We start from the raw sequence: 22707 nt of genomic DNA, 5'->3' as shown, positions 1-22707 counted from the left end.
TATCCTGTAGAAATTTAAAATTTATAACCATTCAAGTTTTTAAATATTCATAAATAAAAGTAAATTAGTAAATTAAAACTTAAAACTTAAAAGCATGCCTACCAGTAGCGTGTATATCTCTATGTAGTTGTTTATTCTATCTAGAATCAATAATCTTCCACCACTTCCTATAATTTTGATCCATATTTTTTTTATTGATTCTTTTGCTATGTCCATTGAGTCAAGATATTTAGTAGCAATATCATTTCAACTAGGAGGCGGAACACCAGGCATTACTGATTGTATAGCATCCACTATAGTGTGATAGTAAGGACTATCAGCTACATTGAAAATATTATGTTTGTAGAAGAAAAATTTAGAGATAGCCCTACCAATGTGTTTTTTTGTATTTTTAATTCGTTTGAGAGTTGTCTTAATGGAAATCTGTGTACGACCTATTTTTTTCTGAAGATATGTATCCATTGGTCCAATATTTCTAAACTCTGCTGTAACACCAGGAGTCCTATGGGTAGAACTGCTGCCCTCATATTCTCTCTTTTCTCGTATATTAACTAATCTAGATCTTTGAAAGTTACTACTAGTGCTTCTTCTCATCTCTTCCTCTTTTCTATACATATTTCTGCTCTCTTTCATTATCTACTTTATCTGTTTCTTCTTCTCATCTTCTTCATTTTGTTCACTGCTATCATCATCAATGTGTACAAGATTATGTATTAATTCTTTACGAACCATTAACTTTCTTTGTTGTATAGATTGTTTATCCTTCTTTTTACCAATTAAATGAGCCAATATCTGCTTTCTAACTTCCAAAGACACTTGAGTGTAAACTGCTACATTTCCTTTTCTTCTAGCTACATGTTCTTTCAAATGGCTGACACCACCACTCATTTCCTTTTCACACCAGTTGCATTTAACACGTCTTTTATCTTGCCCAATAGTGCTGCAATGTTGCCACCCAATGTCGGTATCGTATAACTTCGTTGGAGAACGTCGGAGATCAAGGTCGTCGGAGATCAAGGTCGTCGAATCTTCGTTGGAGAACGTCGCCAGAGGTCGAGGCCATCGGAGATCTACTCAGTCGCCGGTGAGAAAGAGATGAGTGAGAAAGAAAGAAAGAAAAGAGAGAAAGAGAGAAAGAAAGAAAAGAAAGAGAGAAGGAAGAGAGAGGTAGGTGGGGGGTGGGGACATCAATTACTCGGGTCGGATCTAACAATTACCCGGGTCGTTCCCACCTGTTTCGGGCGAAACGGCCAAAACCCCAGCCGGCTGGTTTCGGTTGGGATCGGGATCGGCCGAAACTGGAAACCTTATCATAGCTTATCCAATCCAAGGCTCACCCACAGTATACATAGGTGGCTCACGGTCTAGTCGAATTGGCTAACCCAATTGACATCACACACATATGCAACATAAATAAATAAAGGAAATACAATGGCTAAAGTGCAAATAAGCAAAGGCATAAAAATATAGGAAATAGACTCTAAGATTCGAGACAGCTTGATCAGACCCAAGTCGTATCATTCCACCACACTTTCGCCACCTTGATTGTAAGGTGCGAAACTAGGGAATCGGGCTAGAATGTCGGACTCGAGCTCCCAAGTCGACTCGTTCGCTGGTCGACCCAACCACTCCACAAGAATATTAGTCTTCAATCTGGTCCCATGTCTCTCCCTTCGCCTTCCTAAGACCCAGACTTATTCGGTCTTCTCATCATCCTCCATCGGCTCAGGTAGATCGACCTCGGCTACTTGATGCGGTTTGATGTGGGCCTGGAGCACAGACACGTGGAAGACCAGATGAATATGTGAGTTTGTGGGCAAGGCCAATCTATAAGCTGCTGGGTCAATATCCTGCTCAACTCAGTAGGGGCTGAAAAAATTGAATCTTAACTTTTGGTTCAAGACTGGTCGCAGGGTGCTTTGACGGTAGGGTTTAGCCCGAACATAGACCAGCTGTCCAACCTCAAACTCCCTCTCTTTTCTTCATTTGTCATGAGTTTGTTTTATCCGATCTTGGGCTGTAACAAGGTGGGTCTTCAATTTCCTTCATGTCGCATCTCTATCCGCCAATTCTAAGTCCACTTCAGTTCAGTCCACCGTCGCCACTGGGTCATAGCAGTGTAGCACGGGTGGGGCACGACCATATATTGCCTCAAATGGACTCATGACAATACTAGAGTGATGAGCCGTGTTATAGAACCACTCGGCCCAAGAGAGGAACTTCACCTAATTGCGTGGCTGATCCGCAACATAACACCTCAAGTATTGTTTGAGGCATTAGATTAGTTCACCACCTCAGTTTGTTCGTCGGTTTTGGGGGTGATATGGAGCGCTAGCTGAGTTCCTTGGAGTTTGAAGAACTCGGACTAGCAACTTGCTAACAAAAATTCGATCCCGATTGGATACAATAGACCACGACATTCCATGTAGTCGGGCTACCTCACGCACATAAATTTCTGCAATCTTCTTCCCTGAAAACGAATGCAAGAGTAAGACGAAGTGCGCTTACTTGTTGAATCGATCTACTACCACAAACACCAAGTATACCTTTCTAAACTCTGGCAAGGCCTCCACGAAATCTATAGACATGTCTTTCTAGATCTGCTCCGGAATAGCAAGCGGATTCATCACCCTTGGCTGTTTTAGTAGTTTAGATTTTGCTTGTTGACAGATTTGGCATTGCCGCACGTAGTCCTTGATGTCCACCCACATGGTAGTTTGGAGACAACCTTTTGAAGGTATGGAATGTCCCTTCATAACCTGTAGGGGGAACATCATGGAAGTGGCCAATCATTTGCCACCGAAGTCCTATTGTCGGTATCATGAGCCACCCGTGCGCAAGGATGAGCCCATCGCATACCTCATGCTCCGGGTGGCTACTTGGGTCCTTCTCCAAGTCTTCTACAATTTTCTTGGCTTCTGGAGCTGTGGCACAAGCCCTCTGTAACTCTGTAAACCAAGGGAACACCGGTGAAGAAAATAAAGCCAACTTATCTGGGTCTTTCACACTCGGCTGCTGCGAAAGTGCATCAGCAACCCGGTTCTCCGATCCTTTCTTGTAAACAAGATCATGATCATATCCAGGAAGCTTGGTCACCTATTTTTGCTGTGCCGAAGTGTGCACTTGCTAGCCTATGAAGTACGGTAAGCTTCGTTGATCGGTGAGTATAGTAAAATGCTAGCCAATCAAGTATGGTCTCCAATGGTTAACTGCGTGCAAGATTGCAAGCATCTCCGTTCGTATGTAGGTAATTGTTGGGATTGGCCATCTTGCATCAACACTGCTCCAATGCCACCACTAGACGTGTCGCATTCTAGCACAAAAGTTTTGCTGAAATCGGACAATGCAAGGACCGGGGGTAGTCATGGCAGATTTAAGCTCTTCGAAAACGTGTCACCTTGTCCATCCATAGGAAACTCCCTTTGTGTAGTATAGATGTTAAGGGAGCAGCGATCTAGCCGTAGTGAGCGACAAATCGCGGGTAATATCTTGTGAGCCCTAACCCACACAACTCTCTCTCAGTCCTCGGCGTCAGCCACTCCGCCATGGTGCAGAATCGGGTCAGCCTCCACTCTAGTGGATTATATGATATGCCCAAGATAGTCCACATAAGGCTTAGCCACAATACTTGCTCAACTTAACCTTGAGCTCATTCTTCCGCAGGATCTCCAAAACTACACGCAGTGTCATCGATGTTCCTCCAAACCCTGCCGTACACGAGTATGTCGTCAAAAAAGATGAGTACGTATCGACATAGGAGGGGACGAAATAAATTATTCATTAGCCTTTGGAAGGTCGCCTGCGCATTGGTGAGTTCGAACGGCATCACGTAGAACTCATAGTGGTCATTATGAGTCCGTAACGCCGTCTTGTGTACATCCACAGGTTCAACTTGGATTTGATGGTAACCGGCTCTCAAGTCTAGCTTGTTGAAGTAAGATGACTCCATGAGTTTGTCCAAAAGCTCTTCAATCATTGGGATCAAGTACCGGTCTTTGATGGTTATGGCATTGAGAGTCCGATAATCAACACAAAACCGCCAACTCTCGTCTTTCTTATGCATCAAGAGGACCGGCGAGTAGGCACTTCTACTTGGTTGGATGATGCCTTGAGCAAGCATCTCTGCCACCATCTTGCTAATCTCCTCTTTTTGCACATGTGGGTACGGATAAGGTCGGACATTTGCTGGCTTGACTCCTAAACAAGTCGGCGAACTCCTACAATAAATCATCCATATTAGCACCTTTACCTTTGGTCACTTGCTGCCCTAATTCCATAGGTGCCATTTGCATAAGTTAGGCTTGGTCCCCACTCCTTAGAAGGCCGATCAAGGGCTACAAGGCGATTTTCAGCATGTGGGGTTGGTCTCCCATAAGCAGAATTTTCTTGCCATTTCGCCTAAAGGACAGAGATAGTTGCGTGAAGTCAAATGTAACCAACCCAAGACTCTTCAGCCACTGAATCCCAAGGATGATGTCTGCTCCTTGCAAGGCCAGCAGGTACTAATCAAGAGTGAACTATTGTCCTTGAATCTTCAGCTCGTACACAACTGCATGCCGTGTTGGCTCTCAACATGTTGTCGTCCCCAAAGGTAACATTGAACCTCTCTGTGGGTTTCGATTCCAACCCTATCTTCTTGAGCAATATCTTATCAATGAAGTTGTGAGTCGAATCGGTGTTAATCAAGATGCGCATGATACATTTAGTTATGGTCTTTTCTTATTTCAGTAGTTGTTTATTTTCATTAAAATAAAATTCCTGTAGGTCGCGTTCGAACGAGAAAGGGGTCGCATTCGAACGCCTTTGCGAACGCCTGTATCAGGTTCACAAAAACAGAGAACGCAAAATGTGCATTCGAACGCGGTTGGGCGCGTTCGAATGCCTGCATCGTGTTTGCACATACAGAGAACGCCTTTTGTGCGTTCGAACGCGATCAGGTGCATTCGAACGCGATCAGGTGCGTTCAAACGCGATCGACGGGAATCTTCTAGAATTAGAGTTAATAATTATATTTTGGTTTGTTGGCTAGCCTCTATGAAGGTGTGGATGGCAGCCAAATTCATTATGCTATTAGATTTTTTTGCCTCCTATCTTTTCTCTATTCTCTTTACTCTAATCTCCCACCCTCTTCACCAACCTACCACCTCTACTATTGGCAAGGTCTCTTCTAATTTCTAATCTATTTGTCGAGCCCACCTTCATTTCTATTATCATCCATAACCCTAACATCCACTCTACCCGTCACCACCACTATCATCCGCACTAAATCATAATTTCATCCCTGTTGTAGTTCAAATCTGTGAAGGGCACAAATACAAAAAATGTAGATCAGGAAGTTACGGATCGATTACACTTAGTTTCGTAATTTTCTGACTACAGAAAAATATTTGGTGAATATTTTTCTTCAGTTGCGCGGACTGCTTTCTGCAATAAATTTAGATCTTGAAGAAATAGTTTCGTAGCCTTATCATTAGTATTAGAGCCTATCTTTTGGTACTGTAGACCCTACCAGCGCACTACCGTTCGCTTTACTGTACCGCTAACTCATAGGGTTTTGGGTGTTATGGTACCTGAGGAGGTATGTACCAAGATCTCAGCCATGACCTCTTCCACGTTGTCCTTCTCAGGACCCTCTACTATATTCTCAATCTCTAGATTCTCTTCAATAGCATAGGAAGTGTCCCCTTCCTCAAGTCCATCAATCAATATAACGGACCTGATCGGTTTGGTGGAACGATGCTTGAGTAAATTTTTCATCGCAGCAAAAACAAAGCCCTTTTTGATTCCAATTTGCTATTTGGGTTGGGGTCAAGGCTCGACCAGGGAGCCTCTAAGAAAACTTCACATCATCAGAAGGTTGGAGTGCTGTTCCTGAGGTCGGAATGACCGTAATTGTCCACGAGTACACAACGGTAGCTCTCATCGCTGGGCTCGGTTTGAATGGAAGTTGGCCATCCCTTGCGGCTAGGCTGGACGATCATGAATATTCATCACCCGATGCTTCTCCTCCATAAGCATCGTGTTCTCAACTGCCTCTTTCAAGGTCCTTGGCCATAGAGCCAGTACATCCGCTTGTATCTCCGCCCGTAACTCAGAAAAGAAGGTACTTTGGAGTTGTTGATCGAACCACCTTGGATGGCATTGGCTGCTCACCCTTTCGAACTCCTCTATATTCCACTGTTGTCTTTTCATTAATTTTGGGGAGAAGAGTAATGAAGTCCTCATAAGCCATGGTCTCAAATTGTCGCATGAGTTTGGTGCAAGTCTTCCCACCGATCAAGCTCTCCTTGCGCATTGGCTGATCGGAATCAATGAAGGGCTGACTCCAAGTGAAAGCTTGCAAGCAACACCTTTTTCTCCTCTGGTGTCCTTTGGTACTAGTAGAGCTGCTCCACTTGGTACATCCAATCAATTATATCTCCACCCTTGGATCGAGGATCGTCCAAGCGCAAGACAAGATAACGTATACCATTTTCTTGATCTAGATCATGTCCACTACCTAGCCAAAGTGGAAGGGGGGAGGGGACCGGTTGGTACTACCTTTGACGTGGATCATCCTTTGGTCGTGGCTGGAACTCATGTGCGTCACGCCAAGGATCGAAACCCATCGGCAGTTCGCCATTAGGGCGTCCTCGGTGTGCCGGTGTAGGGTGAACAGGCCCATGTAGGACCAGGTCCAACAACCCTAAGGGTTGCTAGCAGTGGTTCATGCGGGAGGAAAGGGCGAGGCTGTCACGACCTAAAAATTGGAATCATGACCGGCCATGTACCTTAATGCGCTTGAGATACACGAAGTCGTAACTAATATTTTTCTAAGTCCCAAAATAGCAAAAATTTAATTATGAATAGCTAACTCCAATAAACATTATCCAATAATAAAGAAACACTAATATCATCGATAATGTGTCACCAATCAAATTAAAATAATAGATTGTTTAGAATAAAATGTCTAATTCGACCAATGGATAAAATAGTAAAATCCAAAATGGAGGGGGGATCCCGGTGTATTTCGCTCAGTCGCCTCGTGGGTCAGCCCATAAAAGAAGAGGGAACTCATGAGTCAATAACTATAGCTTAGTAAGTGAAATCACTCAAAAGCTAAATAAATCCGAATCCATAACATAACTTAAATAAATACAAGTCCAATAATATAAAATGAGAATCTTACTAAGCTTGCTTATGATAATAATAATAATAACAGTACAAATAATAACAGAGTAAATCATATCTTATAACATGGTTCGCGTCAATATGCCGAATTTCTTTCAATATTTATAATAATGTCATATATTTCAACTTGGGACTGTGCCTAAGGATTTATATCAACTACAAGTCACCTCGATATGCACTCGAGTCTTTTACTTATAGTTAATCTAGTTAGGGTTACCAGAAGGTGTCATTATGTGATAAACTCACCTTATTTTTTTCACTAACCATAGAGAAAAATTAGAGTTACGTTAGGAAGATTTCTGATCTAGCGTAGGATTGTTCTCTAAGCGCGCCAGAGTCACCTAAACGGATCATATGCTGATCAAGTATAGGTCTGTTCCCTGGATTGTTTACTAGTCATACCAGAGTCACCTAAACAAATCATATGCTAATCAGGAATAGGTTTGTCCTCTGGACTTCAAGGTAGTCTTGAGTTACTACAGGGAGATGCACAAAGAATATCTAGCCTGTGTCTATTCTCAAAGTCTTACTACGTGTCAATTATATTTTTCTACTAATATTATCGATCATATAAATAATTATATGTACTAAGTATATTAATGTAGTGGGTCTTATATTTTGCACACACAACATAATAATTGACAAAAATACAATAATGTATTTGCACACTAAATTATACGTGATCTAATAAAAAGCACAAAATACGAGATGAATAAATAAAATAAATACGTAAGTGAACCCACTCACTTTTGTCTAGCTGAAACAACTAAAATCTCTAGTTCATTGGTTAAGAAAAACCACCACATTTAATAATAAAAAAATAACATATTTTAATTTAGTTAATATCATGATTTCTAAAATTTAAAGCTAATTAAATAGCTAAAATAGGTTGGTTCCCATTAGATTGGGCTGGGCTGCGGTTGGCTCGCAGCCCACATGATTTCGATTTAATAGGTTGGGCTGTCACGACCCGAGATTGGAATCATGACTGGCCATACACCTCAATATGCTTTAGATATACGAAGTCTTACTAATACTTCCTAAGTGTATAATGGCAAGAATGAATAAACGAAGAAGATCCAAAAGAGGAAAGTGGAGATAGGGTCCGGGTGCGTCTCGCTCAGTCGCCACGCTGATTATTACCTGAGTTAAATAAAAAAAAAGAAAAAGAAATCCATGAGCCAACAACTATAGCTCAATGAGTGGAATCAACTCGAAAACCAAATAAATTCTAAAATTTTATAGTGTTAAATAAAACCTAAGATCAACGATATATATAATAATTTGCAATAAGCATGCTCTTAAATAATAACAATGATAACAATAGAGTCATAACTTATAGCTTTGCACAATTTCAACATATTAACATCTTTCCAGTATTTATACTGTCATTTGTCTTAATGGGTCTATATCCTATGGATTCGTGTCAACTAGAAGTCACCTCGAGATGACGCTCGAGACTTCTCCTTATAGCTGATCCGATTAGGGTCATCAGATGGTATCACTATGTGATCAACACATTCTGTCTTTTTCACTAACTGTTAAGAGGTTAGAGTCACTTAGGAAATTTCTCATTCATCCTAGGACTGTTCTCTAATCCTGTTAGAGTCACCTAAGAAAGTCACCGCAGTGATATGATATAGGACTTTTCCCTGGACTTCTAGATCGACTTGAGTCACCACGGAAAGCCGCAAGCGATCTATACCGGGACTGTTATCTAAGTCGTACCAATACTAGTTTTATTTTTTTTTTACTAAAATTTTAATATTTGCACAACGTATGGCGATACATTGAGTGTAATGATTAAATACATACAGAAAATGTGACAATTAAATTTGTATTTAAGGATGAAATAAATTATTTGCACACAGTAAATTACATGGTCTGACAAAGATATGAAGTATAATAAAAATAAATATGTGAGTGAATCCACTCACCTTAGTTTAGGCAAGACAACTGAAATTTCAAATCTCTACCTCACGTGTTAAAAATCACCACATTTAATAATAAATAATAATAAAAATTTTAATTTAAATAATATTAATATTTCTAAAATTTAAAACTAAAAAGAACTAAAATAGGTTAAATTACCCTTTGGATTGGGCTGGGCTATTGCTGGCTCGGTCCACTCTAATAAACTAATCGGGCTGGGCCAAAAACAATGGATTAGGCTACGGGCTAACCCGCAGCCCACCCTATTTAAGTGGTTTGGGTCGGGTCTTTGGATCTGAAATCCAAACCCGAACCCGAACCCGAAATTCATAAGAAAAGGGTTGGCTTGGGTTAAACCCGAGCCCAACCAAATCCTTCCCTTCCCGCGACCGACGCGAGGAAGAGAAGAATTGAGGGAGAGAGTGACCGCCGGGTTCAACGATCACACCTCAAGCCTCTCGACTCTCTCTCGCAACGTCATCGTCCTCACGAGGTGGAGGAGAACCCACCGTAGACGATCGACTCAATAATCGATGGCGACTGGAGCCACAAGGGCTCCAAAGGCGAACACCTTCAGCACGAGACCAACGACAAGAGGCTTCCAATAGTGGAGAGGCAGCGACCCGAAGCCGTCGGCCGGCGTGACTCGTCGACGAAGCTAAAATCTCACAAATTAGGTATTTCTATTTTAACCTATTAAATTGAAATTAAGATTGAGGGGTGGGAGAGGGCTTACCAAGGAGTCACGTGGTGGTCTCTGATGGCTTCGGTGGCACTCTGGCAGGCTGATTCCACGGCGTGACTCCGACGGTGAGAAAGAAGAAAACGAAGGAAAAGAAGAAGAAAAGGGAAAAGGCTGGGGGGGTTGAGGACAGAGAGAAAATTAGGGTTTAATTTATAGATTAAAAAAAATTCAAATATAATTTGATTCGGATTCAGCGAAATCTCCGCTGCACCTCGTCGCGTGCCAGAGAGGGAGAGGGGAGGGGGTTGCACGTGCACCCTCCTCTCTCAATCCTTTTTTTTTCGATCCTCACGTGGGCCAAGGCCAACAATTAAATTAGCAATGGACTGGCCAGCAGCCCATCATTTGCTAATTGGTTCGGGTTGGGTCTTTGATCTGAAATCCAACTTGAACCCGCAACAAAATAAAAGGGAAGGGGTTGGCTTGGTCTATCTCGAGCCCACCCCACCCTTCATCCTCGAGAAGGTTGAATGTGAGGAAGAGAAAGAGAGAAGAAGAAGAGAGAGTCCGGAGGAAAGGCCGCCGTCGGTAGTCATCGGCCACACTAAGCTCCTGGCCACGATCGCAGCCATGGCAACCACATGAGGTGGAGGAAAGGCTGTCGTCGACGACCAACACTCCTAACTCATGGTCGACGGCGACCCCTTTTTTTTTTTTGGTTTTCACAGAGGTTGCTGCAATGGAGGTTGAGATGTTGTCGGCATTGCCGCGGAGGGAGATCCAGTATGTGTGCCATGGAAATGCTCAATCTCTCTTGGTGCTCTAGCCTCCTCCTTGGCCGCCCTAGCTTCCTCTCTTGACTCACGAGATTCCCTCACCATCTCCATTATCATTTGAGTCACGAGGGCTTTTTGTTCCACTAGGGCGCTGATCTTAGCTTCAAGAGGGGGTTTGGATCAAAGGGGGCTTGGCGACGAGATCGGTTTCAGGTGAAATTGCTGTAGTGCTGCTCGAGCTCTCTCCAATGTTGGGGTTTTCCTCCAATCCTCGTCGTGCTGCCATGGTTTTTGTGGTCGCCATAAGATCAGAAGTTGGTCAAGGAAAGGTGACTCTGATAATAAAATGATACGGTATCAAGTACGAAAAGATTTAGGTCAGGTGGATATCGACAATGGCGGTGGAAAGTGTTCCAATGAAGGTGGAAGATGATAGGGTTAGACGGATGGAATGGTGTGAGGAATCAGTTGTAGAAAGATAGAGAGGAGAGAAGGTGGAGCCGCCCTAAGAGGAGGGGGAAGGCTTGATTTGAGGAGGTAGGGGACGACAACCTTGGGATGTCGTGGGCCACGGTGAGGAGAGCACGAGAGAGGAGAGAGAAGAGATTAGATTACGGCAAAGTCATTCATAGCCTATCCAACCCAAGGCTTACCCACTGAATATATAGGTGGCTCTCGGTCTAGTCGACTTGGCTAACCCAACTGACATCACACATGCAACATGAGCAAATAAAAGAAATACAATAGCTAAAGTGCAAATAAGCAAAAGCATAAAAGAATAGGAAATAGACTCTAGATCCAAGACGGCTTGGTTGGACCCAAGGCGTATTACCTTCAATATGGAGAGAATTTAAGAGATTAGAGAATTTGAGAATATGTGATGAATTTAGAAAGATTTGATCATCTATTTATAAACATGAGAAAAATTGAAACTTACCAAATTACCCCTTTAAACTAGTTTATTTATGTTAAAAGGGTAAAATGATAAAAAAAAATGTAGGTCCTATATTGCTATTTTTTCAGAATTGTTTTAGATATTTTTAGAATTTTTTTTTATCATTAGCTTATTTTTTTAAAATAGTTCCGTTCCTCCCTATTTTTGAAAATATATTAATATGCTAAAAAATTTTAAACCATATAGAGTACTGTAAAGCTCTAGCGGGCTGGGTGGATAGGAGAGTTGGGTTTTAAAATTTTTTTAAAGGGTACAGAGACGGTTTTTATTGTAGCTATATGATCGAGCCTACGTGTGGGCTGACGGTTGGGCCGAATGGGCAGGCTTGCGTGCGGGCCAATATGCGGGCTTACGAGCGGGGGCACTAGGCAGGCTTTCGGGTCGGGCTGGGCCAAGCGAGCAAAGGGCTAGCTTGTGCCGCCCATTGGTAGTTTGGGCTCGGATTGGGCACGGGTGGGCTGGGCCATTCTATCAGCTCTAGATGATTTGGATTGGGGATCAAACGATCTATTTCTACGGATATGAATTGGGATTGGTCGATACTTTAATCTATGCTCATGACACTTGGTCATGGTTCTGTTTTTGTGATGATAAGGCAATTCTCTCATACAATATATATTTGGTCAATGTTCCTTTTCCTTCGTTTGATATAGATTTGTCTTTGATTAGTGGAATATTTGGCTTCTCCATCAATTTCTGAATAACATTGCATTTTTTAAACTTTTCTTTAACCTATTGATGTGGACATGGTATCACGTGTTTGGTCTTATTCTCATGGCATTTAATTATTGTGTTTATATTTTGTAATGAGAGGGCAGCACTTTGAATATTTTATGATGGCATTCCTTGTCTGTCATCTTCCTTCTCCTTTTCTCTATCTCATCATCTTTTACTACGAGTGGCACATTAAGATAAGTCAAAGAGATCCAAATCCATTTTCCCAAATAGAAAGTAGCAACTAGAGAAGAAGAAGAAAGAGAGGAGAAAGAGAGGAGTAATAAAGGAGATCTAGGAGGGATTTAAGATTTTTTTTTTCTTCAAATCTTATCAAAAGGTAAAATTTTCTTTTGTTCTCTTAAGTATTTCCTTTGTTTTACACTTCAAAAACTAATTTGGGGTGTACAAATGATGGATCTATCTTAATTTTGCTATATCATCATTTGTAAGAGTCTTTCAACATAGATCTCATATTGTAATTTTAGATCTATAAAAAGTACTCTTTAAAATGAAGAAATCTAAGGGGAAAAAAATTCCAATTTACCCTAAATCTGTCTCAAATTTTAAAAATTAATATGTCAAATTCATTTAAATTGGATCAAAATTGTGTACGAACATGCTAGATAATCTATATGAGTTTGATCCAAATTTTACAACGTTTTGCTATAATTTCAGTGTAATTAGAAGTTATTTGATAAAATAGGTCATTTATGTGTTGAATCATATTTCTCCTTGACTATTGCCATATCTTTTAAGACTTCAACAAAACAGATCATTTAAATCATTATCTAGGGATGAAAGACTTTAATACAGGCTTTAATATATATATTCAAGGTTTCAAAATAAAAACTTATATAAAGACCCTAAAATTCATATGAGAAGTGTGCCAGTAGGCATACCAGTGTGCCATTGGCACCACCTGCTGACAGTGTATCGGCATGATATGTGCCACTGACATGGCAATCTTTGGAGAATAATTATATTGTATGAAATTTTATAAAGGTTAGAAACCAAATTGGAGAATATACTTTAAAACATTCTTGCAGTGTATGAGACTATGAGCTCACATATAACTGATAGGTTATGTGATATTGTAATTTTATAATGTTTTAGCATATTTACATAGATAGTTGCCTTCCTGTAATGTGGACTATTCTTTCAACCTACTCTGCCAATACGTTTATATTTGAAGAACAGTAGAACATGTCAAATTGTTGAAGTTGTTCTGTGCATATCTCAAACAAACATTAAATCTATTTTTTATGATGAATTTCTTATATATTCAAGTAGATAAGCTAAGGAAAATTTCTCAATTTGAATATAAAACATATTGTGTGCTTTCCAGTTGGGCTGCCGGCCTGCCATATATAGAATCCTAAACTTAGCCCATGCTCCACCCAAAGATATTAAGATGTATTATTCTTGCAAGTTCTTACATGCTTCATGTCACTACCCAAAATAGGAATCATGACCGGCCATGCATCTCAATATGCTTGAGATGCACGAAGCCTTAATAATACTCTCTACGTATACGATGACAAGATAAATAAATAAAATGAGAATGTGCTTTATTAAAATTTTATTACTAAATGCAATTGAAATAAAATAAACAATGTTAATGTTTATGAGTCTCTAAACTAAAATAAAATAAAATAAAATAAAATAAAATAAAATAAAACCTTCTAATCTAAAGCACAAAATCTAAAAGAGCGGAAAGGTAAATAGGTGAATCCTAAGTGGAGGTGGAATCCGGGTACATCACGCTCAGTCGCCCCGCTGACTATTACCTGAAATAAATAAACAAATACAAAAAAAACAATAGAACTCGTGAGCTAACAACTATAGCTCAGTGAGTGGAATCCACTCGAACCAAATAAATTTTTAAAACATATTAATGCTGAATAAATTAACTAAAAGCAACAATATCCATGATAGTATGCAATAGGCATGCTCTCTACATAATAACAATGGTAACAATAGAGAAATGTCATAACTTGTAACCTTGCACGTTTTCCAACATATTACATCTTTTTGATATTTATACTGTCATATGTCTCAATGGGTCTAAACCCTGTGGATCCACATCAACTAGAAGTCACCTCGAGATGACGCTCGGGACTTTTCTTCATAGCTGATCCGGTTAGGGTCATCAGAGGGTATCACCCTGTGATCAACACACTCTGTCTTTTCCTCTAACCGTTGAGAGAAGTTAGAGTCACCTAGGAAGTTTTTCTCATTTTTCCTAGGACTGTTCCCTAACCCCGCCAGAGTCACCTAAGAAAGTCACCACAGTGATCTAACTTAGGACTTTCCTCTGGACTTCCAGATAGACTTGAGTCACCACGGAAAATCGCAACGATTTATACCGGGACTGTTCTCTAAGTCATATTAATACTAATCTCATTTTTTCTTTTCACAAATTTTAATATTAGCACGAAGTATAGTGATGCACTGAAATATAATAATAAAATGCACACAGAAAATAAAACAATTAAATTTTCGCACGTACGGATGAAATAAATAGACTTGCACACAGAAATTGCAATAATTTAATTTTTACACATGAGAGTGAAATAAATAATTTGCGTATAGAAAATTTACATGGTCTGACAACAATACGAAATTCAATAAAATAAACACGTGAGTGAACCCACTCACCTTAGTCTAGGCAAGATAACCAAAATCTCAAATCTCTAGCCCACGTACTAAAAATCACCACGGGGGAGTCGTGTGGTGGTCTCTGCTGGCTCCGGCGACGCTCCGGCTGGCCGATTCCACGGCGACAACTCCGACGGTGAGGAAGAAGCGAAAGAAGGGAGGAAGAAGAGAGAGAGAGAGAGAGAAAAAAAAAATCTAAGATGGTTAAACAGAGATTAGGGTTTTTAATTTATAGATTAGAAAAGGATTAAATCTAATCTGATTCGGATTAGGTGAAATCCCTTCTCTCCCGCTGCGTACCGGAGAGGGAGAGGGGAGGGGCTGCACGTGCAGAGCACGTGCACCTTCCTCTCTCAACCCAAATATTTTATTTTATTTTATTTTATTTTATTTTATTTATTTATTTATTTATTTATTTATTTTTTCTGGTCCTAACACTTCATTTGACTTGTGTAGTGCCTGTTTGGATTTACTTTTTTTTCCCATAGTATGGCTACTGATGAATTTATCGGATAAAGATCCATTATAGAAGAAAAAACATTTTACCATCTTTTGATGGTGCCATGACTTTATATAGATTTGGAGACAGCTTAACCTGAAGAATGCACTACCAAAATGGATAGTTGCATCTTTTATTGAGATCATCAGAGTGATGACTGATCTTCTCTAAGGAAAGCCTTAATAAAAAGCACTAAATAGCTTAAGGATTTGCAGTCATGTAAATGACAACTGGTTTTCCTTGCAAACACTAACATTCGACTTGCTGTAAAGATGTTACTAATTTAACATCATATTTTCTTGGTTTATCATTTTATGTAAGAAAAATAAATCGCTTTGGTAACAACACTTTTTCTTGGTTTATCTTTGTATGTAAGAACAAAATTTGCTTTGGTAACAGCACTTTTTCTTGGTTTTTCTTTTTATGTAAGAAAATAATTTGCTTTGGTGTTTGAATCGTCAGGGATCTACAAATGCACCTTAATTCATATGTAACTTGATAACCATCATTTAGTCTGAGCATTTTCCTATGTCTTTCCACCATTATACAGGCAATCAAATTGGAGCCTAATCAAATGTCTGCTCGGTATGCAGTAGCAGTTCATCGAATCAAAGATGCTGAAAGGTCACAGCTTTCCACGGAACAGCTCCTTTGGGCATCAAATGAAATGGCCACAATTCTTAAGGAAGGAGATCCTGCAACAATTGATCTTCCAATTGCATGGGCAGGGTTGGCGATGGCTCACAAGGCGCAACATGAAATTACAGCTGCTTTTGAAGCTGAACAGATGGATTTAGATGAGGCAGAAGAGCGGGCTCTTTTTACATTAAAGCAGGTGATGCTTATGTGGATCTTCATTGAAAATTGATACTGAAATTCTTCCATTTGTTTCTTATGTTCTTTAGAATGTATCTTGCATCTTCTCTTTGGTGTAAATTTTTATTTTAAAAATTGAGACCATCTTTTCATTTGCGAAAGCAAGACATATTTGTCTCCTAGCAGTGAGGGGATCAGGATGACCTGCCATTTTTGAAGTCTAGTATTTTAGTAGCAGTTTTTCATACGTATATCTACTAATTAGAGACTTTGCTGTTAATATTTTAATATGCATTTTGAGACATGTATGTCGTCATGTATAGCATGTCATCTGCTTGTTATAAGGTTATGCAGTCAGTATACCATGATTTATCAACTTTTACAAATTTAAAATGAGAATATATCTACTAATTAGAGACTTTGCTGTTAATAACTTAATATGCATTTTGAGACATGTTTGTCTTCATGTATAGCATGTCATCTGCTTGTTATAAGGTTATGCAGTCAGTGTACCATGATTCATCAACTTTTACTAATTTAAAATGAGAGAATATAACTAAGCTTTGGTCATGGTCCTTTATTTCGTCTAAATCCTTATTGGAACACCAATTTTAGGGAATTTGGATTATCATGATGAACCTTCTAAAGGAGTGCGTAATGTATCTGTCTTGTCAAGAATACCATGGCATAATTTGTTCATGTCTTGGGTTTTGCAATCTCAAGAGTAGCTTCTGTATTGCTCTACAAATATAATAAGCTTACATCAGACTCATTGAGTGATTACCAATAATACATTGCATTTTCCTTAATCGTTCAAAATCAGCCGAAAGAGCTGATTGAATTCTTCTGGCTTATAAATACAATATTATACCTCCTACTTGAAGCACTCAGGGCTCCACATTAGTTCTTCCTTTATATCTGTGGATATTTCAATATGCTTTTCCTCATTGGAATACCTATTTTGGAGCACTTAGCATCACCTATACTTGGCATCACTTCTTGCCCCCAACTTGTAGAGTTGTAGTCCCTTTCAGCCATCATGGAAGCAGCTTCTCAGATAATGGAGTAAGCTGTACCTGTTGCTCTTCACAGATGCATGTTGATGGGAATCTCATGAACCAAGATTGCCTTTTTCAGTTATTTATTTCTGAGAACTTCTATATTCAGATCTTCTTCAGTGCATTTTTGATATAGTAGAGGCAAGTACTCTTTTGAATAATTAAACTAGACTGCTTGACACTTTCAAATTGCAACAAATATAAATTTACAGAATAAGGAAATAAAATTAACACATTAACTAGTCTAGACATGTACACTGCAAGTCAGTACTGCCCAGTCTTTGTTAGTTATCATTTACTCCGAGTATTGGTAAGATGGCTGGTCTTGCAGTTTTAAGTCCTAAATATCGATTCAAATTCCTCTTTGACTTGCCTTAACATGGCATTCTGTATTCTAGAAAATTTTACATGGATTGCATATCTCTTTCCTTCTTTACTTTATCTTTTGGACTAATGGTTTAAAGTTTCATATTTCTTATAGGAGGATGACTTCACTCCCCACTAATCTATTTGAGCCAAATTATGTGCTTCTTTGTGATGTACTAGTTATTTTGCAACGACTTCATTTAATTAATATGCTATGGTTGGCCTTTATCAGGCAATCGAGGAGGATCCAGATGATGCTGTGCAATGGCATCAACTTGGTCTACACAACCTTTGTACCATGCAATTTAGTACTTCAGTTAAGTTCTTGAAGGCTGCAGTAGCCCGTAGCATGGATTGCCGTTATGCTTGGTCCAATCTTGGTAATAATTTCTATCACCTGCCCATAATAATAATCTTCTCAGTGGAAAGTAAACAAAGTCAGTGGCACATAATATTCGCTCAAATTTTGTTACCTTAATGCCTGTGGATTGTTTATCAAACAAGTAGGCGGAGAGAGAGAATTGGGAGGCTGACAATCCCTTATAATTTGTTTTAGTACATGTGACATACAAAGAACTGTACTGAGGAAGTACTAGAATTTGTTTATAAACTTGATGCTTGTTAATTGTTGATTGTTGATTAATAATTGGGTTTAGAGAAAGTAAGATGTCAGTAACTTATAGGCTGAATAATACATGTTAATATCTGGATACTCACATCACCGTGTGAAGTGATTACTGTAGCCAGTTAGGATGAGGCTGATGTACTGCAGTAAAGTCCTTGCAGCCATCCTGAATTAATTGACGATCATTTTTATTATTGCAGAATGAGTTTTTTTACTCATCATTTGAATAAGTTTTCTAAGATGGAACTTTACCATTCTTATCTGTCCAGTGGCACCTCACATCTTACTTTGAACTGTTCCTCAAAAGTGAAATAATTATGTTCTTTACATAACCTAACTTTGTATAATTTCAAAATATATATGGAAAAAATTTCTTTCCATTCGGGTAAAACCTCATGGTGCAGTTCACAAAAATTTGATGCATAATAGTAACAAGTCTATTTATACGAACATAATATGCATAACACAGATCTATATATATAATATATATGATATGTCAAAATGCCTAGAAAATGAAAATTCTGGACATGTGAGGTCTTGAGTTCTGGCTATCACTAAATGCACATGAAATGAATGGCTCCAACAATGTAAATATTTTTTACTGTGAGCTAAATCTTCCAGTTCCAAATTTATGTGTTTAAAAACATATTTAAGTCAGATTTCAACTTAAATGTTTCTTGGCAAAATTAATCAAATTCCAGTCAGTACAATTGTTGACTGAATTATTCAGATGCTTAGATAGAACTCCAAAGCATTTTTGCTTTCCTCCAGGATTGCAAATCATGTTTGATGTCATATATTCTTTGATGTAATTGTCCCATCATTGTGCTTCAACCAAGTGCAAATGCTCAGTCCTTAATATTCTTAGTAGTATCCCTGGTGAAAAGAATTCTGTAGAAGGGCATTTTGTTGCATGTGGAACCCAATATTGCAAGGTCTTGACTTGCCTTGGCCTAGTTCATGTTTTGTGAAGCATCTCTTTGCCATGTTAGTTGACAATCTTGTTAGGACGTTACCCTGTTCCACTGATTGAATATTAAAAGTCTCTTTGTAAAGATTGCCATGCCTGTGGTACATACCATGCCGACACTTGGCACACCCCAGTGTGCCATTGGTGCATTGGCATGCCTTTAAATATGCTTTTATACATTTTTTGTGTTAAACATATGTTTTAAAGCCTATATTAGGATCTTTGATCCCTAGATACTGTTGTAAAATTTATTATACCAAGATTCTTTTGGTGAAGAAAACAGTGTATAACATAGTAGCATCATATTATGAGTCTTTAACAGTGTTCAAACAATCTCTCATATTCTTCTTGGAATTTGCTAGCAAATAGATTCAAGTGTTCCACTGTGCTGCATTTCTAAGGCTACAATTTCTCTTGGCTGTAGGTATTGCATTGCAACTGTCTGATGAACCATCTTTGGCTGAGACAGTGTACAAGCGAGCTCTTTCATTGTCTACAGCACAACAGGCACATGCTATCCTTTCTAACCTCGGAAATCTTTACCGTCAACAGAGGCAGTATGAACATGCAAAAACAGTACTTTCAAAGTCTCTAGAACTCTGTCCGGGATATGCGCCAGCAAATAACAACCTAGGTCTTGTTTTTGTTGCTGAAGGTCGATGGGAGGAAGCTGGGAGCTGCTTTGAGAAGGCTTTACAGTCTGATCCATTGCTTGATGCTGCCAAATCTAACATGATGAAAGCAGTGGCGATGTCAAGGACTACTGGAACAATGTAAAGGAATTATTCCCACATAACATTGGTATCCATGGACAGTTATGATCACGATCATCTAAATACTAAGCCAGAAGCAGCATATCTTTCTGCTTTGAATGCATTGAACCTGTTAAGAGTCCACTGTTCAGATCTACTGACAAATCCTTCTGCTTTAACTCAGGTACCTTTGTGTTAAGTACAGAACCTGCATTGCATAACTCTGAGCCCTCTAGGATAAAAAGGTTACTTCCACTGGGGAGGCTGGAATAACTATCAGTAGTACTGATTTGATTAGGTTATAAGAGATATTGCAAACTATTCTTTTGACAACTTGAATAGATTGAAAATGATGGATGATCTAGGAAGCTGCAACATTGTTACGGCTGCTTAAGGCATGATGATTGGGGAAGCTGCTCATATTTTCTTGATTAGAAATGGTCAATTGAATCAGCAAATAGTTATTTTTGTTCTTAATTGCATGACATCGAGTCTGAATATATTGTAAAGTTTAAATGAACCACTAATGTCTATATGTATCATACTCTTGTAAAATACAATGAATCTACTAAATAAATTGTAGGTTCTTTTGTTTCTTGGTTGTCAATGCAAAAGTGCAACATAGCTGATTATGGATTGCCTTGCTTTGGGATGCGATACGTCTGATTTCCAAACAAATGTGTGAAATGGTTAATGACTTGAGAACTGTCACACAGCTGAACAGGCTGGGCTGGCACTGCTGCTATTTTGCAGCTAAACCTTTACCTAACTCCTTTTCAAGGTATTGGGAACTGGATCCCGAGACTGGATTGTGTTGATTGCCAATATTAATTCATCTCCTAACTCGTAATCTTCGTAATTGTTCATTAGACAATTATATCACCAGTGATCATGCCATAGATCCGATGGACATCAATGTTGGTTGCATATTGTACATAGCCTAGAATATTCTAAATTCACGTTGATTTGGTTGTTGCAATAATATCACTAAGATCAAAATCGCAAATGTGATAACAAGCACAAGAGGACCCCACGAACATGAGGCTCAGAACATTCTCTTGGCACCCCACCGGATAAGATGGCAAATCTGGTACACACGTTCCTACCCAATTGCCATTGCCTGAGATAAGGTTAGATTCTAAACCACACCTTCACCTCTCCTCTCCCTAAAATTTCACACAGAAATCAAAAGCCACAAAGAGAGCCCAACCACGTCCAACCACCACACTCCACCTCCCCCAAGTCTCAAAGACCTCACCTTTGGTTACTTACAATAGTTTGTACACTGCACCCATGGCAACCATAGCTACAATGGCCATGCTCAAACCAAAGACCTTGAGCCTTAACTCCCCCAACCCTTCCCCCAAGCCCATTCCTATCAGACCCGTCTCCCTCCTCTCCCTCCAGAACCTCCCCAAAGGCCTCACCACCTCACCGTCCCTCACCGCCACCGCCGTTGCGGGTGCGATCTTCTCCACGTTGAGCTACACCGACGCCGCCTTAGCGGCGCAGCAGATTGCCGACATAGCGGAGGGCGACAACCGCGGCATCGCACTCCTCCTCCCGATCGTCCCGGCCATCGCGTGGGTCCTCTACAACATCCTGCAGCCAGCTCTCAACCAAGTTAACCGTATGAGGAGTGAAAAAGGGATCGTCGTCGGCCTAGGCATCGGCGGCGGGCTGGCGGCTGCTGGGTTCTTGTCGACGCCGAGTGCGTCTGCTGGGGAGATTGCCACGATCGCCGCAGAGGCGTCCAGCGATAGCCGTGGGCTGCTGTTGTTGTTCGTCGTTGCGCCGGCCATTGCTTGGGTATTGTACAATATCTTGCAGCCAGCACTGAACCAGATTAACAGGATGAGGTCCTAAATGCATTCATGTGGAGTGGGTGCAGCAAATAAGGGTGTAACTTCTCTCTTATTAATTATATTCAACTCTTGTGTTTTTGTTACTATTATTTGTTTGGAAAATACTTAAGGTCGTTGGGAAGATTTTTATGCACATGATATAAGTGCTCATCTTTTAGTAGAGGATTAGTTTTAAAATTTGGATATCAATCATTGGAAGCATTCTACTAGCTAGGCCATGTGTCATTAATCTCGCAAAACCATTGAGAAGAAAAAAGTGACAACAAGATGTAAAGATTTAAAAAGAAAACACTTCAACTAAAAACGTACATCCATGATCACAGGTTAACTAAGCTATGAAGTACGAACATAGACAAAGGAGACAAATATAACATGATGTTGAATATAGCTATATGACAAATTATGGAAAAATAAAATAAGGCAGGACATGGTTAGGACACAATACAATAAATAAATAAAGAGTATAAAATCTTTTTTGACACTTATAAATGCCGCTGAATAACATTTTCGTTGTACTTTCCAAAGCATTAATAAATGCTGCGAACTATTGTATTAGCGGCATGTATTAATGCTGAGACTATGAAATCTTTCCTGGCACTTATAAATGCCAGGAAATAAGCATTTTAATTTATAATATTTCATGGTTTTTATAATTCAATAATTTACAAATAGTAATGAACTTTATAATCTATTTGTTCATAGTTAAATATACACAAAAAGCTCAATACAAACAGTAATAATAACTCTACAATGATACAAATAGAAATTTAATTGCATGATTGATAACAAAAGTTTGTAATATTTAAGTTGTAGTTATCCGTGAATCATCCATACATGTAGAATATAGCATGCATCCAAGTTAT

The 22707-nt window shown here is 39.4% G+C and overlaps 2 protein-coding genes across 5 annotated transcripts in view; both read left to right on the top strand.

Moving 5' to 3' along the window:
* The window catches only part of LOC140769037 (uncharacterized), a 44156-nt gene extending 23583 nt beyond the window's left edge, over positions 1 to 20573 (top strand). For 2 of the 4 annotated variants that reach the window (XM_073109561.1, XM_073109560.1), the window contains exons 10-12: positions 15943 to 16227; positions 17865 to 18012; positions 19652 to 20573. In XM_073109561.1, coding sequence (XP_072965662.1) covers positions 15943 to 16227; positions 17865 to 18012; positions 19652 to 20004 — 786 coding nt within the window. In that variant the 3' untranslated portion in view covers positions 20005 to 20573. The remainder of the gene's footprint in view (positions 1 to 15942; positions 16228 to 17864; positions 18013 to 19651) is intronic. The other 2 variants (XM_073109563.1, XM_073109562.1) reach the window with 2 other exon arrangements.
* Positions 20574 to 21152: 579 nt separating this feature from the next.
* LOC140768470 (photosystem II reaction center proteins PsbY, chloroplastic) lies at positions 21153 to 21927 on the top strand. The gene has a single exon (XM_073108750.1). The coding sequence runs from the start codon at positions 21273 to 21275 to the stop codon at positions 21843 to 21845; it is 573 nt and encodes a 190-aa protein (XP_072964851.1). The 5' UTR covers positions 21153 to 21272; the 3' UTR covers positions 21846 to 21927.
* The last annotated feature ends 780 nt before the right edge of the window (positions 21928 to 22707 follow it).

Source organism: Typha angustifolia, chromosome 10 (assembly GCF_048772165.1).
Source record: "Typha angustifolia cultivar Huaian chromosome 10, ASM4877216v1, whole genome shotgun sequence".
Classification (NCBI taxonomy): domain Eukaryota; kingdom Viridiplantae; phylum Streptophyta; class Magnoliopsida; order Poales; family Typhaceae; genus Typha; species Typha angustifolia.
Note: the sequence above shows the minus strand (reverse complement) of the source record. Positions and strands in the feature narration are given on the sequence as shown.